We start from the raw sequence: 20,106 nt of genomic DNA on the forward strand, positions 1-20,106 counted from the left end.
GTACAAGCAGCCACACACACACATACACACACGTGCATGCACGTCGCTATATAAGTGCAATAATCTTGGACGCGACGTTAAACCCCATTTCACCTCACCTCAAGTTTGAATAACAGTTGCTGCTTACATGACGCGGGAATTTGAAAACTCTTTATATTGGCAATAAGAATGACTGACGCGCCCCGAGAAACATTTCCTAACCTAAAGCAACTCATATTTCATCCGCTATAACCTCTGGTGCTTAGACTGCAGGACAGTAACCGTACTATCATTGTTAACGGGTCAGGGCTTATTTGCAATTCGTTGTAGACATTACAGACTACAGAGAATACTCAATACTCATTTGCAAATCTCATGACCAAACTGTTGTAAACACGTCAATTTTTCCTGCTCGTCAAAATACCACATCCCGGTTATGTGCATCCGTTGGGATGAATCCACAATGGCTATTATTGTGTTGTCAATTACACGGGCCCGTTCTTGCTGATTAGTGATGACAACAATCGATAATGGACCTGTGATTGAAATACATGTTGGTACATGAACGTCATGGAATTGAAAGGATAGAGTTTGCAGATTGCAGAAATATCATGGCGGATTAGCACAATAACTGGTTTCACAATGTGTCTCAATTCGAGAAATACCGCCGTCATATCGCTTCAATATTGCGGCGTTAAACAACAATGTTTGTAAACAAACAAATACACAAACAAACAATCCGAGTAGTCGAAACTGATATGAATGTACCTACTGTAGAACCCCGTTTTCTCGAACTTTGGTGGTCGAGGTTAAACTTCGAGCTATACGTACACTCGAGATAGTGGTTAAAGTTCGAGCTACGCGAACATTCGAGATAACGGGTATAACTAGTAACCGAATCCGGCACAATACGTTTGGGGAATAGATCTTTTCTTAATAGCACTTGTTTCAAACGTTAAAGTCACCATGCAGTAAAAATGAAAATGTTGATACACAGTTTCAAAGTGAAGAGTGTGACTCATTGCTTAACATGCTTTACAAAAACGAACTTCGACATACAAGTACATCATGTTTATGATTATATCGTTACATAGAGAGTAGACTTCGACTGAACCGAAGTTGAGGTAAGAGAGTTAACGTTAGGTGCATATTCAAGACTCATTCGAGTTAACCCATATTTAAAGATGACATGGTTCAAGACAACAAAGGTCGACTATAACTCGAGATGAAAATACTGTATCGGTACTGATTGTGCTCACATACAAATCATGTGTACAGTTGCATTAATCACGCTCCCATCACGAGACTGCAATATAGCGTTGTAACTTGCAAGGGTTGATAAAAATGCAAGTGAAGATTCATTATGAAACAAAATGCCACTTTGTAAATCATGTCAATTCTAGTGTGCATTCATGTTCTAAAAACAATATCTGTAAAGACAACACTTGCTAACGCCAACGAACTGATATATTGTTCACTAGTGCAGTGTTTGCATCAAAAATATAACACGATGCATATCAGGAAACTCGAAGTCAAAGTCTGCTACATTATACCATAGGATAGAAGCATGTCTGGCAAGAGTAAACCTTATTCAAAGGCTAGAACATTTCGCGTGGCCTTGCCCTCTGTTCTGGTTTCTCATCATCCGACAATGAGATGGACTCCGTGGATGTGACCACGGAAGCCAGACTCTCACAGGAGTCCTTGAGGTTAGGGGCAGTGTGAACAGACAAATGCTTCACCCCCGTCACCCCGTCCTTCTCAGCATTCAGGGGAGTTTCAATGGACACCCTGCGGTGTGTCTTATTCGCACGGCGTTTTCTGGGCTTAGCTTTAGGCCTGGTATCGCTGGATTGTCTGTTGAGGGTCTTCTTCGGAAGATCCGGTGCTTCCTCTTTGATGGGTGATTTGGCTAGAAGTAACGACGTGAACGGCGTGCAGTTGTATACGGCATCAGCGGTCAGCTGTGACCCCCTGCGCCCCAGAAGGGAAGGACCATCATCTATAGCCTTCTGTCGCTGAGGTTTGATCCTGTGGCCAGGAACTGACTGAGACTTCTTCTCGATGGACGCCGTTCTGGTGATCGGAACCAACGATCTCGTGGGTCTTGTCGGTGGCGGTAATAGCTTTTTATCAAAGACAGACATTGATTTGGCCTTCGCCAGAGATGTAGCCAGCTTAGCAACTCGGTAGAATTTCGTTTTGGGACGAAGAAATTCAATTGAGGCATGGTCAAACTGTTGTTGCTGAAGCCAGTCTATAGGGAGGAGATTTCTTTCTTTGTCTCGAAGGTTGAGAGAAGCCTTGCCGTGGCTTACAAGCACTTGACAGCACTCCAGATGACCATTGCGAGCCGCAGCGAGAAGGGCTGAGAAGCCTTCATCATTAAAGTGATCCACCTTTAGCCCAAGGCGTCGGAACGTCTGTGTGAGGAGCTTGATGGCCTCGTGCTGCCCGTGTCTGGCCCCGTGGATCAGAGGAGTATCACCTGGAACAGTAAAGACATATCATATTACAAATTCCTACATATCAGCTTCAGCGATGGTGACGGTGATCATTCATAATAAGATTTTTTGTTTGTTGTTTAACGCCGCACTCAGCACTATTCCAGCTATATGACGGTGGTCTGTAAATAATCGAGTCTGGACCAGACAATCCAGTGACTGACATCATGAGCATCGATTCACGCAATTGGGATACGTTGACATGCATCAACCACTTCAGCGAGTCTGACCATCCGAGCCCGTTAATCGCCTCTTACGACAAACATAGTCGCCTCTTTTGTCAAGCATGGGTTGCTGAAGACCTATTCTACCCCGGATCTTCATAAAAAGATTTACAGCTGCAAAGTGTGAAGAGGGAGTACACGTACTGCACCTGTATTGACTATATCATGGGGATCAAAGAACGGGCTGACGATATGAGAGGAATCCAAACTTGACGCTTCAAGCCAAAGCCAAGCTATTGACCGTAAATGACCAAGATGGATGATAATGACAACGGCATCCGATGAGTGAGTGAGTGAATATGGTTTTACGACGCCTTTAGCAATGTTCGAGCAATATCACGGCGGGGGACACCAGAAATGGCTTCACACATTGTACCCATGTGGAGAATCGAACCCGGGCCTCCAGTGTGACAAGCAAACGCTTTCACCACTAGGCTACCCCAGCGCCCTTGACATCCGATGAGAAAGAGGATGGTGATGCGTCAGTGATGGTGTAATGCACGCTAATGAGATGTCAATCCTTTTAAAGACGTAACAAAAAATATATATTCATGACATAAAGATTAAACTACCAACGACTTCCAATCACGTTGTTTCATGCAGTAAACATAAAGTTATCTACTGCCACGAAAATGGACAAGTACATGCACTCTCCAGTTACAGTACAGTTAACTACGGTTATAACGTACTCAAAGGGACTACTAATTTTAGTTCGTTATAACCGTAGTACGTTATAACCGTAGTTCGTTATAAGCATATATACAGCATAACTACAGCAAATAGGCGGGACCAAAAAAGTAAGTTCGTTATATCCGTCAGTTCGTTATAACCGTAGTTTGCTGTATTAAGATTATGCCAAAATGTTCGAAGAATAATTTTATCTTACTCAAGTTGGATTTTAAAATATACACGAAGGTTTATAAATCTAACCCATTACTACCAGACATTTTGCTTAAACAATAGTAAACAGTTTTTTATGAGCTGTCTGTTTACAGATGAGTGTATAGAGTGAAACCTGGTAAGACCGGACAACGTACAGTGGTTCATTACCTCTTGAAAGGCATCGATGCTATAACAGTAGCAGCATTTGAAATATTGCTTTAATGGTTCCATATTAGTCTAAAAGAGAAGAAATCGTATTTTGTAAATTATGTGTGAAACTGTTTTGCAACACTTGTTCAATGTATAATTCGTTCAATGGCTTAAAATGTAAATGATGTAGTTTGTTCAATACGCTTTTAAGGGTCTACCTCTTTCTGTCCCCATAGCTACTTCCTGAGAACGAGGTGAGTTTTATCACTTCAACATGTCTTTCAGTTTGAATGGGGATTGTCTATATTTAAAAAAAATATGCCATTATGAGTAATATCATTCTTATTTTCTGGTTTAAAGATTTTTTGCTCAATTTTAAGTGGTCACTTCGCCTTTAAATTACACAGAATTGATAGATATCGTTATAGTATACAGTGAAGTATATTTTAAGTCATAGTAAACATTACATACCTAATTTGATTTATTCAACCTGCATGCCCGTCATGAAACTGGCGCCATTTTATATGTAATCCGTTCAAAATGGAGGATTTAATTCAAATCTGCTGTTCAGCGATTCCATATCGTGCTGTAACTGGATTTTGAACTAGCTTCCATTTGCATACTCGATGTTCGGGTGAAACAAGATCATTCCTTTTATATTCATCAGTCTCGTCGACCGAGCAACCATACATATCAACTTCTGCGTGTCCCCGTTGTTTTGGATGACGTATTGTAAGGTACGCGCGTGGCTTGTTTAAAGTCTTGATAGACCATTGATTAGGCCTTGGAACCGTTCATGATATACTGCCTAATGCAGTTTTGCTATTTTGAGCCTCTGGACATAAACCTCTATTACAGCAAACCGTTTTAGACATATCTGATGTGTCCACAATGTAAGAAGTAAGGCCCCACTTTGTAGTTCGCTGTAAATTCAAAATGATGATTCAGTGAAGTCAAATTATCTTGAGCATATACGTGATTGTAAACGAAATATGGTAATTTATATCTCGTAATTAGGATGATTATTGGGTTTTCAGAGAGGTGCGATGGTATTTAATTACAAAGATATCAGTGAAAACTAATTGTGGGGTGATGGTAGGGCAAACCAAACTACTACTACTACTACTACTACTACTACTACTACTACTACTACCACCACCGCCGCCGCCGCCGCCGCCGCCGCCACCACCACTACTACTACCACTACTACTACTACTACTACTGGTTGATGCATGTCATCGTATCCCAGCTGCGTGGATCGATGATCATAATGTCAATCACTCGACTGTCTGGTTTGTCTGGTCCAGATTCGATTATTTACAGACCGCCGTCATTTAGCTGTAATATTGCTGAGTGCGGCGTCAAACAAGACATAAACATAAACAAACAAAGTACTACTACTACTACTACTATTAAAGAGAGAATTTAATTATTGTAATAGACATTGCTATGACTATGATTGACATATTATTTTGCACTGTGATTTTTTTATGCCTGACAGAAGTCAGAAGATAAACTTGATGTTGATGTATATGTGAAAATAGATATGCTTGACGATGATGATATGCTTTCGTCTATTTCGGTGCAGATGTTCATGACTTAACTGACGAAATGATTATAATACTTGGGAATATATCAAATTGTCTTTCTGCCACTTTATATGGAATTTTAAGAAATGCCTTATGTATAGCTACTAGACACTTATACCTTACTACTCACAAATTGTACATTGTAAATTGTAAATTTCATCGTAAATCGTCAACTAATCTAATTTATGTATTGTAGTGAGTGAGTGAGTATGGTTTTACGCCGCTCTTAGCAATATTCCAGCAATATCACGGCGGGGGACATCAGAAATGGGCTTCACACATTGTACCAATGTGGGGACTCAAACCCGGGTCTTCGGCGTGACGAACGCTTTAACCACTAGGCTACCCGACCGCTCTATGTACTGTATCTGCCTATGTAAGATCCTCGGATTCAACTCTGGAGGAAATAAAGAAATTCATTCATTCATTCATTCATTCATTCATTCATTCATTCATTCATTCTACTACTCTCCTTCAGACCATCACGACCTGTCTCTCTGTCACAACTGTCACATTAGGAGGCCCAATCAGAATATATCATAACACCCCCCCCCCCCCCCCCCCCCCAATAAAAAAAATAAATAAAAATACTGATTTAATTACGATTTGATTAGTTACCCGAGTCAATGGGACGTAAAGTGTAATATAAGTAGCATTGCCTTTAAAATCGACGGCATCGGGGTCAACGCTGTGGTGGCGGATCAGTACGTTGATGACGTCACAACATCCAACTTCACAGGCGTGACTCAGTGCGGTCCTACCCTTCAGGTCACGACGGTTTACTTCCGGTTCACGGTCCATCAGCATCTCCGTCATATACAGTCTCCTTGAGGGATCCTGATGAAATAACGGATCAGTTTAAGAATAAAGAAACGAATAATCTTTATTTATATAAATAATACTTTTACCACTAAGCTATCCCTCGGTCCTTTAGGGGTGAGAATCTGGTTCATTATCGAACTGTAGATAATAAAAGCGATTGATGCCAAATTAAATTACGCCTAACACTGTGGCCAATGTAATCATGGAATCCCACACAACACTGTGGCCAATGTGACCATGGAATCCCACACAACACTGTGGCCAATGTGACCATGGAATCCCACACAACACTGCGGCCAATGTAACCATGGAATCCCACACAACACTGTGGCCAATGTGACCATGGAATCACACACAACACAATGGCAAATGTTACCATGGAATCCCACAGAACACTGTGGCCAATGTGACCATGGAATCCCACAGAACACTGTGGCCAATGTGACCATGGAATCCCACATAACAGTGTGGCCAATGTGACCATGGAATCCCACACAACACTGTGGCCAATGTGACCATGGAATCACACACAACACTATGGCAAATGTGACCATGGAATCCCACACAGCACTGTGGCCAATGTGACCATGGAAACCCACACAACACTGTGGCCAATGTGACCATGGAATCCCACATAACAGTGTGGCCAATGTGACCATGGAATCCCACACAACACTGTGGCCAATGTGACCATGGAATCCCACACCTAACACTATGGCCAATGTGACCATGGAATCACACCAAACACTATGGCCAGTGTAACCATGGAATAACATCAACCACTGTGGCACATGTAACCATGGAATCCCATATAACACTATGGCCTATGTGACCATGGAATCCCACACAACACTATAGCCAATGTAACCATGGAATTACACCCAACACTATGGCAAATGTAACCATGGAATACACCTGGCAGTATGGCCAATGTTACCATGGAATAACATCCAACACTATGGTCAATGTTACCATGGAATAACACCTAACACTATGGCCAGTGTAACCATGGAATAACATCAACCACTGTGGCACATGTAACCATGGAAGACAACCCAACACTATGGCCAATGTAACCATGGAATCCCATATAACACTGTGGCCAATGTCACCATGAAATCACACCTTACACAGTGACCAATGTAACCATGAGAATAACAACCATCAATGTAGCCAATGTACTAAACCCAACCCCGTTACCAATGTAACCACAGAATACACCTAACACTATGGCCAATGTAACCGTGAAATTAGACCACACTATGGCCAATGTAACCATGGAATAACACCTTACACTGTGGCCAATGTTACCATGGAATAACATCACACACTATGGCTAATGTTACCATGAAATCCCACACACCACTCTGGCCAATGTAACAATGGACTTACACCAAACACACTGACCAATGTAACCATGAGAATAACACCCATATAACACTGTGCCAAATGTAATAAACCCAACACTGTTACTAATGTAACCATGGAATACACCTCATACTGTGGCCAATGTAACCATGGAATTAGACCCAACACTATGGCCAATGTAACCATGGAATAAAACACCAACCACTGTGGCCAATACAATCCAGCGAATAACACCTAATACTATGGCAAATGTAACCATGAAATAAAACCCACCAATGTAGCCATGGAATAACACCTTACACTGTGGCCAATGTTACCATGGAATAACATCACACACTATGGCTAATGTTATCATGAAATCCCACACAACACCCTGGCCAATGTAACAATGGACTTACACCAAACACACTGACCAATGTAACCATGAGAATAACACCCATATAACACTGTGGCCAATGTAATAAACCCAACACTGTTACTAATGTAACCATGGAATAACACCAACCACTGTGGCCAATGTGTAACCATGGAATAACACCTAACACTGTGGCCAATGTAACCATGGTATAACACCTGACACTGTGGCCAATGTAACCATTGAATTACACCTAACACTGTGGCCAATGTAACCATGGTATAACACCTGACACTGTGGCCAATGTAACCATTGAATTACACCTAACACTGTGGCCAATGTAACCATGGTATAACACCTGACACTGTGGCCAATGTAACCATTGAATTACACCTAACACTGTGGCCAATGTAACCATGGTATAACACCTAACACTGTGGCCAATGTAACCATGGAATTACACCAACCACTGTGGCCAATGTAACCATGGAATTACACCCACCAATGTAACCATGGAATTACACCCACCGTGATTTGACAGGCAGCAATAAGTAACGTATGTCCATCCTCGTTACGAGCGGAGTCAAGAGTCTCGTCGGACGCTTCAAGTATGATCCGTGTCTTTTTTATCCGCCCCTCCCGGAGCGCCAGAAACAGACGTTGCTGGTCAGTGAGATCGTCGTCCCGTTTCTTCCTCTCCCCAGCCATGACAAGCGCTGGAAGGAGCAGACGTGGTGGTGACGAGGGTTGCGGAACACTGTTAGATCTAACCAAATACCGTCGTCTTCTCTGTCGTACAGTATACGACGGGAATATAGTATTGATCAATGCCGTGTTGGGAAGAGAAGGATTGTCTTGAAATTAATAAATAGTTCACCAAATCCTTCTCGTCGCAATGCCAATGATATCCTTTGTTGTTGTTGGTAAGGATTCGGCGTATCTTGCAAGTGAATGTATGTTTTGTAATAAAATCCTCAACGGAATCAGATACCGTGACTGGACTGAACTGGTATGTCTGAACGTCTGTGTCCAGTCGGGGTGGAAATCCAGGAATGGTGCTTTTTTTTCTCAAACTGAGAAATCACTTTTCCAAAAGTTTGTGTTTGTGTATAGATCACTGTTGGAGGTGATTAATGGGGGATTTCGTCGACTTTAGGTAAAAAGAATCCTGAAAGACTGTCACTCTTTGCCAAGATGGAATCTTCGTCCTTCGTTACCGTATACTTTCATCATCATCATCATCATCATCATCATCATCATCATCATCAGTTTCACTCACGCTGTAACTGGCAACCTTGTTCCGATCACATTCGCTGAAAAAAATCACCGCACAAGCAAATAATCTATTCTTCCCCAAAAGAAACGCTTGAAAACTAGTTGCTACATTTGAGCGTTGTCCCTGCTGCGTCCGTTGTCTCCAGTACAAGAACAATGTCGTCTGCGCTGTGTCAGAACATCAACCCCTGACGTCAACGATTACTGAACACAGAGCATGTGTGGCCAATTATCACCTAAACAAACACAATCGTTAGCAGCCCCAAGTGTGAGACTCTGGAGACGAGGTCCAAGCTCCACGTTACTCTTCAAATTCGTCAGCCACATACATGAAGGGCGGGAACATCATCCTGATTGCTTCACTCCACTCAACCAGGCGGTTGTGCATGTGACATTCACTCTTGATGCTGCGCCATTTTACACATACGCCATTAAGGGATATTGCGGTCTCAGAGACGTGCCACTCGCTGATTAGTCACGCAAACTAGACGCAATTGGAAGTACTTGGTAGGTGACGTCACTCTGTTTGATATGTCCGACCGACAGATCTGATCATCCAGTCATGTTTGCACTGCTTTCTGGGTCCTCATTTTCAAAAGGTTCATAACTATATTTTACACAATGAGTCTGTTTCATACATACTGGCGATATATGTATATGTGTGTGTGTGTGTGTGTGTGTATATATGTATATATATGTGTAGTCCTGGCGTTCATTAGACTAACATATAGTCTATGAAATCTTTTATTACACAATACATTTATTTCCTCTAAATTTGAACAATTAGTTTTCCCAGGGACCATATACTGGTAGATGGTCTCTGATATTTCTGATACTTATTTCTATGAAGTCTTTTATTACACAATATATTTCTCTCCCTTAAAATTAAAACAATTAATTTATCCTGATGTGGAATAGAGCGGGCTTGACTTGCTTTTATATAAATCTAGATTATTGGGTTTTTTTCATAAAAAAACATTCCACAGTCATGGTGGACGAGGCATTCACTGACGCCGATGACAACGACAAACTGGTTTCTATTAATACTGAGCGTAAAAAGTAAAGCGACGTTAAACCTGTAACGAGTATAGTGAGTGAGTCTGGCAATATCCAAGCAATATCACGGGGGGACACCAGAAATGGGCTTCATACATTGTACCCATGTCGGGATTCGAACCCGGGTCTTCGGCGTGACGAGCAACGTTTTAACCACTAGGCTGCCCGACCGCCCCTTAACGAGTATAGAGTAGTGCGTAGGTCAACAGTGCAGTTGATACTGGCTGCATTCTCTTCCATATTTATTTTGGGTATAAAGTGAAACCTCATCATAATCATTATTATCATCATCATTATCATGATTCAAATTAACAATAAAAGGTATACATCTGTACCTATATGGTGGATAATGTTTAAGTACTGGTCTAACCTAGGGGAAAGGAGAGTTTTAAGCCACTTTCAATAATATTCTAGCGATATCACGGCAAACGTTGTACCCATGTGGTTAGGAAATCGCAAAAGGACTTTGGCGTGACGAGCGAACATTTTAACCACTAGGATACCCATCCACCCCACCCACCCCACCCCTCTTAGAGAAGAACTATGATATACATGTAGCTGGAATATTGATGAGTGCTAAGTTAAACAATAAACAAAGAAACTTAGAGAAGATACAATCTTTTTGATAAAGATTATATAAACGGTATTGAACAGGTATGAATCCCTCTCACAGGGTTCGCAACAACCAATTATCTTTAAACAATCTTTTGATATTCCTCTACATGACCTGAACCCTCGTCATGAATCCACCATGTTTCGCAGTAAAAAAATGAACACGTTACGGATTCGGTATTGCCGCTACAGCAATTGAATCATTTGGGGCTTTTTTTCTCTGCGATGTAATTTTTGAAAAACACAGCATCCACTTTCCAGTGCTTCAGCATCAAGCACCTGCAGCAGCGGAAGACAAAATACACCCCCCCCCCCCCCCCCCCCCCACCACACACACACACACCCCACCACCACCACCTACACACACATGCCTCTCCCCAAAACATCCAGAATGGTACAAGCACCTGCAGCAGCGGAAGACAAAATACGCCCCCCCCCCCCCCCCCCCCCCACATGCCTCTCCCCAAAACATCCAAAATGGTACAAGCACATGCAGCAGCGGAAGACAAAATACGCCCCCCCCCCCCCCCCCCCCCACACACACACACACATGCCTCTCCCAAAAACATCCAATATGGTACACTCACAACAGCACGACGCTTGATGTTAATTACGTCAGGAAACATTAGGTAATACAAGTACGCACTGTACAAATGTACCAGCAGCAGTCTCTGTTTCCTCTAATTGTCACAAAGCATCTGGTCGATACTGCACAATGCATCACACCAGTCGTCCATAGAACGCCGATCGCAATCACAGCCCGCTGAACACAATCATGAGGGAAGAAAGAACATTTCACGACTCCTACACATCAGCGTTTTGTTTACATGATGCTCTTTTTAGGGATCACAACTTCTTTTATATTTTGTAACGATAATTCAGTGCAATTCAACAGTTCCCGGTATTAAAAAACCATGAGAATGCAAGGCCGAGGAGTCTGTATACTACCATTAAATATATTTAGCCAAAGGTAGAAGTCATGAGTCTCCCCCTCCCCCCACCCCCCAAAAAAACAACAACAACAAACAAACAACAACAATCAATCAAACAAAAAAAACAACAAAAAAACTAAACAAAAAAAACCCCGATAACCCTCCCCTTGTGACACTCGCATTAATGGATGACCCTCCTCAAATTCCCGCTGCCCCGACCGGTCCCTAACACGCGGCTAAAAATATCGATGTGAGAGAAATACTATGTGAGGTTACTGAGGGACCGGTTTTTCCCCTGGGTACTTATCCTTGACGGATCAAAGGCGTATCCCGGGATGACCTTGCTGAGTTATGTTTTTGTAAACATCCTCGAGAATTTGAAGCAGGTCTGTTTTCACACCCAAGTGCTCCTCTTCGGGAACGTAGTTGAAAAGTTTGTGAAAATCACGAAGTTGAGTATCAAACTCACATTTTTGTTTGTTTATCAATTGTGAGATATATACTCACCGACAGAAAGAAACGCGAACACCATAGATGTTAGTTCATATATGAAAACTTACTCATATTCAAAAGACATCAGATTGGTTCGATGCACAAACGAACATACTGGTATGTTGGGTGAACCAACGCTCATGAACGCATCACATGTGACGTCATAGATTCATGACTCGAGATGCACCACTTGTCTCGTTGAGGATTAGCGCTTAAAGTTTGGAAATCACGTGCAGGATATCATGTTAAGAATAAAGACATTCTGTGGTAACACTTGACTGATTGTTAGTTTTGCCTTTATTTGGTACACATTTGAAACATCTGTTCTTAACGTATATATTTCTCATATGTTTCACCGAAGTGGTAAAACGTCTTTCCTCCACACATTGAGCTGATACGCCGTGATATAACCGGAATACTGTTAAAAACGGCGTTAAACCCATCTCACTCACTTCTCATATGTTTCTAGAGGTCGCGTTTCTTTTGGCGGTGAGTATATCATGACCTTAGATTTGACTTAGTCAACAAAGCTTCTCCCACTGACGAAACTGCGTTAGGTCCATCTCCATCAGCAACTGCATCCTCCATGTTTTGTTTGTTTGTTGTTTAACGCCACACTCAGCAATACTTCAGCTATATGACGGCGGTCTGTAAATAATCGACTCTGGACCAGACAATCCAGTGTTGGCATCATGAGCATCCATCAACGCAATTGGGATACGATGACATGCATCAACCATGTCAGCGAGCCTGACCACCCGATCCCGTTAGTCGCCTCTTACGACAAGCATAGTCGCTTTTTACGGCAAGTGTGGTTTGCTGAAGACCTATTATACCACGGATATTTTATGCTACAAAAAGTGGCGTAAAACCATACTCATTCACTCACTAAAAGCTAATCGAGCTGCCTTGACACGTTGTTTATTGCGTACACTTCTTATGAACACATGTACCGTCACGTTCAACTTTAATTATCAATAAATTTTAGTTTTACTATTTCAATAACGTTTAAGTATATGTTCTGTTGTGGGAGAATTGTCTAGACGAAATAAAATCTCATTTAAATAATAAATCATTATAATATGTAGATTTAACCAAGCGTTAACAACGTTAATATTTTACATTTGTATAAACTTAATGGTTATGCACGCACTATTATGCATACATGTCCATGTATACTTGCCTCTTGTAACTATGACTAATAACTATAACGAGCTTTGGCAATGCGATATCCGAGACTAGATATACTTTAAATTGATATTAATTATTGATCCTGAAATCAAATCTTTTGCGATGATTCTCACATCAGTATTAGAAGTCAAAACATTACTTTCGATTCCAACGGCCTTATTTTCCTTTCAATATATATATCGTGAATGTAAAACATTACGCACGTATAATAATATAATAATAAAACAGAATTTTGCTGCATATTGCAGGCGTGTTTTGATTTCTAAGGCCGTGGATAGGGGAGGTAACTCTGATTAGAGTCTTCTCGTACGAACCAATCAAATTGCTTTTGTCATTTCGATGACCTCGCATGACCCAAAATGGCAGCATCCATATGAAATATCTAAACCTTACGTGGCACAACCGAAATTCTTTACGTATTTCGCGACCTCACGGCGGATTATCTTCTACAAAACCATCACAACACATTAGTGCAAGACTCCAACACGTGAACATATTGCAACTGTGTGATGTTCAGCATGCGAAACGCATCTTAATGATGCCGACAGTACTCGGCCATCTTCAGTTCGTCTCACATTGAATGGTAAATCATTTGTTTATGTCTGCTTGTAATTGATAATATGGATTAGAGATTTATGTGATTTATGACGATTTATTTCTTTTAGCTTCATTGAGCAGATGTCATTGCAGCTTTGATTTCACGCCTGACGACTTCAATATGTCATTATTATTTTGCCATGAAGTCTAAGTTATAAAAACATCATGGACACGTCCAGACGACAACTGGACCCACTAGTTAGAGCTAAGACGATCGTTGCTCCCATGCTGTAACCAAGGAATCACTATAAGAAGACTGTGCACTAGTTGTATTTACCGCTGTAACATCTGAAGGACCTTTGCCTCGTCATGCATGGTGAATTTCACAGTACCTGCGTACACAGTTGATGTGCATTCGAGCGTGGGGTTGCATTTTTATACTTTTTGTGATATCATATCATCCACGGACAAACCAAATGGTTGGCTAAGGGGTTATGATGAATAGCTTGTGTTGGTGATTGCAATTTAGTATCACTATCATGTGCTCTTTTGGACAATTAGGGTATAAAATACCCTCAAAGTAACATATTTTGTGTTGGTGCATAAGCAGTGCTAAAAAGCTTCATGGTGCAGTGAATATATTGCTGATTGATTTGGATATCCATGAACATCATGCATTGTCTTGGGTGCAATCTCTATAATTAGAACTAAAATGTTAAAAAATAAAAATCATTATATAGGTTTATGTATCATGACATATGTTCATATTTGGATGAGGTATTCTTTGTTCGTTCAGAGTGATTCAAAGGATAAAGAGGTGTCATGAGAAAAAAATATGGATCTACACTTTATAGAATAGCAAATGCATTTCTTTGAGTATCATTGTATTTAACAGTATGTAACACTCGCGGCTACTAGAAAGCTCTACACAATTTATGCATGATTCCTGATGTCCTTTATGACAACAATTAAGAGATAATTAGGCATGGGCACATCAGTTTCATAACAAACTGGGTATTTGGATAATAATAACACTTTTGAAAGTCAATACCCAGGCAATAAGCATGTCAGTCAGTGACTGGTAACTGGTACTATTTGCATATTAAATTTTCAGTTTATTTAGAAGAAGATTATGAAAAGGTAAAAATAGAAGGATGAACAATCATAAAACATGTACAAAATCACACACTGCAGGGTTAGAAACTAACAGTTTTCGTCCACTAGTCCTTATAATAACATACAGCAAAACCCTTAAAAAGGGCAAATTTCTACTTGTCCTTATGATACCTTTACCATTGGGCAGTTTGGCAAGGACTATAGCACTAGTGCCAAATTCTAACGCTGCATTGCATTTCAACAATACCAGAGAATATATGCATGAATTTACGAAAATAATATCACTATCACTATAATACAAAATAAGTCTACCAATAGTAGACATGGTAGAAATATGTCATTTACCATGTTTACACATATTATGTACACAAGTTACATATTTGACTTCATACGTTTCATGGGAGTCGACACGGGTGGCCCAGTCGTCTTAGGCACTGCTATTACATCCCTGCATCACTTCAGGCTTTCGTCCCACATAAGCTGACATGTCGTTATATAAGCTGAATACTGTTAAAAGATTAAGCCAAACTCATTTACTAAATCACATGTTTTAGAAACTTGTATTTTAAAATGCGAGATAGAATTGTATTTTCTTACAAGAAATGACATACAAATGGATAATATTCGCAGATCATTCCTGTAGTACACAGAGTTTGAAAAATCAGTGTCAACTACAACACATGCATCTATAGTTTCACAATCACTGATAGTCTGTCAGACCCTGAAACAAATATATCCAATACAGCCCATGCTAGTCTACATGGTCGAAAATGTTTAGCAAGTCTAGATTACTGCACTATCTGAAAATGAAGAAAGTCTCTGGGCTCCATTATATTTTTTTTATAACTATAATTTAACAACTATTTTTTCTGTAAAATATGTTCATTTCAGAGACTAGATGTTAGTCTAAATCACTGACTGCCGCTGTGTTACCATTTCATCATGTTGCTCCCAACTTATCAAATATATCGCCTGCAAAAATAGCTTTGATATTTGGTAATCTTTAACCATGTCAACAGGGTATCGCAAAACTTTCCAGTGCTGCTAAGGCTATTGTTAGCCAGTCACAGTAGTTTCATGGCGCAAACATTCCAGATTTCCAGTATTGTGAATGAGAAGCTGGAATCATTACCCTATCTTTCTAGGGGGCCTTGTTTTAGCCCCTTAATGCCGAGCGCCAGACAGGGTAACAACAAGTACCATCTTTTAACGTCTTTTGGTATGACGCGGCCGGGGATCGAACCCCGGACCTTCCGCTCTCCGGGCGGACGCTCTACCACTAGACCACGGAGGCGGTCACAGGTGGCCCAGTCATCTAAGGCGCAACGATTCGCTGTGCAAGTTGTGTCCCTTGGGCACGCCAGAAACCTATGATTGTGGGTTCGAATCCTGGTTCTCCCAAATTATGTTTCTAGGTTTGTCAGCACCATACCCGTGCTTGTGGGTTTCACCGAAGTGGTAAACATCTGAGACCTGCATCACTTTCCTCCCACATTAAGCTGACACGCCTTGATATAACTGGAATACTGTAAAATGCGGCGTTAAACCCAACTCACTCACTCACACACGATCTTTCTATCACTGTTTTATCTGGTCTGGACTTTGTTATTTACAAGATGAATTGGGGAAAAATTCTTGACTGCAGCATTCAACTACCTTTACTCATTCTAAAAATACTTCTTTGTACAACTATGTTTGTTTGTTGTTTAATGCCACACTCAGCAATATTCCAGCAATATGATGGCGGTCTGTAAATAATCAAGTCTGGACCAGACAATCCAGTGATTGACATAATGCGTATCGATCTATGCAATTGGGATATGATGACATCCATTATACAAGTCAGCAAGCCTGACCACCAATTCCCTTTTGTCACATTTTATAACCCAGAGTTTTTAGGGGATGTAAAACTTTGTAGATGGTGTAGGGTGGTCGGGTTGCCCAGTTGGTAAATCTTTCGCTCGTCATGCCGAAGACCCGGGTTTGATTCCCGACATGGGTAAAATGTGTGAAGTCCGTTTGTGGTGTCCCCCCACCGTGATATTGCTGGAATATTGCTAACCATACTCACTCTCAAACTCACTTGTAAATGGTGTAGGGTTGAAAGCCAGCCCAGGAACAGCTTATCAATGATAATAGTGGTGATGATGCAATTATTAAGAGGACTACCTTTTTGTTTTGCAGCTACCATATATTATAAGGAGGTGTAATAATCCACGATGAAAGTGACAAGAACTGTACTGATAGTGTGCCTGTTAACTACCTTGCACATCCACATTCAGTTAACTGAAGCTCAGGGTGCACGATCACAAGCTCAGTCAAAACAAACTGGTACGGGAGGAAACAGAGGTAGTTACCATGCAGGGGATGATGAGGAGGACCTTGATGATTATGAAGACCTTGAAGACTTTGAAGAAGGTAGGAAGTCTTTACCTCCCGAGAAGCAGGCTCCAGTAGGTTCCCAATCTGCCTCCCAGTCTTCTTCCCAGTCCTCATCCCAGTCAGATCCCAGACAATCCCAGACTCACCAGGCAGCACAGCATAAACCACCACCTCTACCTCCACCCCATCAACCTCCTCCTGTTCACCAAGCCCATGTCCCTCCATCACAACAACAACCTCATCATGAACCTAGTACACAAGCCCCCAAAGCCCAAAGCCCAGACCAGATAACCAAGGAAGTCCCTCCGGCAAGCCAGGTTTCACCAGACAATGTACAAGGAAGCCCACATTCTTCCTTAGAAAGCTCTCACTCATCCCAAACAGCAGATCGTGCCTCTCAGTCTTCTCAAAGTTCTCATGCTTCTCCTGCCAATCCTGAATCTTCTGGGGGGTTTGAGCCCTCCTCCCACTCCCAACATCCGGACATCCCTCCACATCAGCAGCTCCCCCAGAGTTCTCAGCTCCCAGATGGAGGGCAAGGACAGGAAGATGCTCAGCTTCGACAGGAAGATGGGGCTGGAGTTTCCTCTACACAGGCATTGAGAGCAGGTGAGTTTCATTTTCTCTTTTTAGTATTTTTAAGTTTAAATATAGAGAATATGCTCAAGTGGTGAAGATCATGGCCTGTGTCACTGAGGCCTTTCCTTGCGCAGAAATCATTGTCAAACTGAGCAATGTTGACAGGCCATGTTACTGAACACATTCAAAATGATTTTCAAACAGGCTTTATCATGTTTATAACACAATTAATTCACTCATATTCTTGTTCCCATGCTCTGTTCAGCAAAATGATCAGCAGGTCTTAAAGACATCAATGTAGCTAAACAAGGATGTTTAACCTTTAAGTTGAGGCTGATGTTTATCATGTTTTTGAGCATGGAAACAGTCCTACTTTACACTTGGTAAACTTAACTGTTTTGTTACTTGGATCGCATACTTAGGGGTGAAACAGTACAGGAAGGTCACGATATGATACGTGTCACGATATAGGTCATGATACAATACGTATTATATACTTTTAATCGTGAAATTAATGCGTCTCCAAAAGAATGTGAACGTTGACCCCTAGTTAATAATGCAACTCAATATGAATGCGACATCCCCTCCTCTCAAGCATCAGTGGATTTATGTCTAAAGAAAATGTCCTCTATCAGGTTTACACTTACAGGAGAATCCTCACCCTCATCCAACCTTACATTAATCCAATCACACACCAAATAGCACTGCTCATTAGCGCTGATTAGAGTACTTCCGCTAAAACATTACATGCGCACTGGCTTGTGTCGGCCTTTGACGCAGTCGCAAAGAACAAAGACACCATATTGTGTGGGAGGCGTCTGTCTGGACTTGCAGGTGTGATCAGTGATGACCTAAGTGTGTAGAACTGTTGTCTTGACCCCAGCAGTGACAATTCATAGGATGTAATTAGTGTTTGAATGGCATTGTTTATATACTTGTTACAAGTGCTGCTCAATAAACAGTGATGTGGAATACATAGTTGTTTGTTTTCAGCGTATGTCTGAGTTGGTATTTCTGCTATGCAAAATGTCTTATTGTTGATATAAATGCGTTGTTTAATAATGCGAGCAAAGACCACTCACATTTTTCGCATTTAATTCATGCTTGCGTTTATTTCAAGATTTACAGTATATGTATACTCAGATCGCATAGAACATGTAGAAACTACTTGACAATAAATATTTCAGAGCAGGTTCAAAAAGAAAAGCTAGCTGAAGTGAGTGAGTGAGTTGGGTTTAACGCCGCTTTTAACAGTATTCCATTTATATCGCAGCGTGTCAACTTAATGTGGGTGGAAAGCCTGAAGTGATGCGGGTCTCAGATGTTTACCTCTTTGGTGAAACCCACGTGCACGAGTATAATGCTGACAAACCTAGAATAGAAACAATTGGGGCGAACTGGGATTCCAACCCACAATCATAGGTTTCTGGCGTGCCCAAGGGACACAACTCTGCATAGCGAATCGTGGCGCCTTAGAAAGCTGGGCCACCAGTGACCCCAGCTAGTTGTAGACACATGTTAGTAGCATCTATTTTTAGTAGTGAACTTGAACCGCTAATTACAACACATATTGTGATATTTGACTGACAAAAATGCTGGGAGTGGGGGTAGGCATTAAACAAGTAGTAAGTACGAGGAGCGTTCAATAAATTTTGCAACTTCAATATAAGACCATGTCGCAGAATATCTTTTTCACTTTAATTTTTCAATATAATCTCCATTCACCTCAATACACTTATTCCATTTGTCCTTCAAGCTTTTAATAACACTTTTATAGAAATCCGCAGGTTGGCCCTCTAACCTCGCATCTGTGGCAGCCTTTATGACAGGCTTTATGTCCTCGTCATCCTGGAATCGTCTTCCATGTAGGGTAGATTTCATTTGCCAGAACAGGAAATAGTCACTCGGGCCTAAGTCTGGGCTGTAGGGTGGGTGATTTAACTGTTTGAATCCACATTCACATATGGCGGCCTGTGCAATTCTCGACTTGTGAACCGTAGCATTGTCATGCAAAAGTAGAATACCATGTGTTTACATCCAACAGCGTTTTTGGCGAATAGA

At 41.3% G+C, this 20,106-nt stretch overlaps 2 protein-coding genes across 6 annotated transcripts in view; one reads left to right on the forward strand and one right to left on the reverse strand.

The window, feature by feature from the left end:
- LOC124131783 (ankyrin repeat domain-containing protein 50-like) lies at nt 1-9,459 on the reverse strand. Its single transcript, XM_046495248.2, has 3 exons — nt 8,402-9,459; nt 5,988-6,165; nt 1-2,467 (listed from the first exon to the last, which is right to left on the reverse strand). Exons 1-3 carry the CDS (start codon nt 8,579-8,581, stop codon nt 1,578-1,580), a joined length of 1,248 nt encoding a protein of 415 aa, XP_046351204.2. The 5' UTR covers nt 8,582-9,459; the 3' UTR covers nt 1-1,577.
- A 4,312-nt stretch (nt 9,460-13,771) lies between these two features.
- Nucleotides 13,772-20,106, forward strand: part of LOC124131782 (protein sel-1 homolog 1-like) — a 44,700-nt gene continuing 38,365 nt past the window's right edge. For 4 of the 5 annotated variants that reach the window (XR_007223252.1, XR_007223253.1, XM_048403635.1 and 1 more), the window contains exons 1-2: nt 13,772-14,014; nt 17,269-18,075. Coding sequence is in view for 3 of the 5 variants with exons in the window: in XM_048403635.1 (XP_048259592.1) it covers nt 17,304-18,075 (772 nt within the window). In the remaining 2 variants the exon portion in view is untranslated. The remainder of the gene's footprint in view (nt 14,015-17,268; nt 18,076-20,106) is intronic. The other variant, XM_048403637.1, reaches the window with a different exon arrangement.

Source organism: Haliotis rufescens, unplaced genomic scaffold (assembly GCF_023055435.1).
Source record: "Haliotis rufescens isolate VD_foot unplaced genomic scaffold, xgHalRufe1.0.p SCAF_3, whole genome shotgun sequence".
Taxonomy (NCBI): Eukaryota; Metazoa; Mollusca; class Gastropoda; order Lepetellida; family Haliotidae; genus Haliotis; species Haliotis rufescens.

Bases quoted from the DNA above. Each gene is read 5' to 3' on its own strand.
- LOC124131783 (XM_046495248.2), bottom strand. From the start codon at position 8,581: ATGGCTGGGGAGAGGAAGAAACGGGACGACGATCTCACTGACCAGCAA. The intron at 6,166-8,401 runs GTGGGTGTAATT...TTATTTCATCAG, and splicing joins TTGCTGCCTGTCAAATCACG to GATCCCTCAAGGAGACTGTA. The intron at 2,468-5,987 runs GCAATGCTACTT...TTACTGTTCCAG, and splicing joins CGATGCCGTCGATTTTAAAG to GTGATACTCCTCTGATCCAC.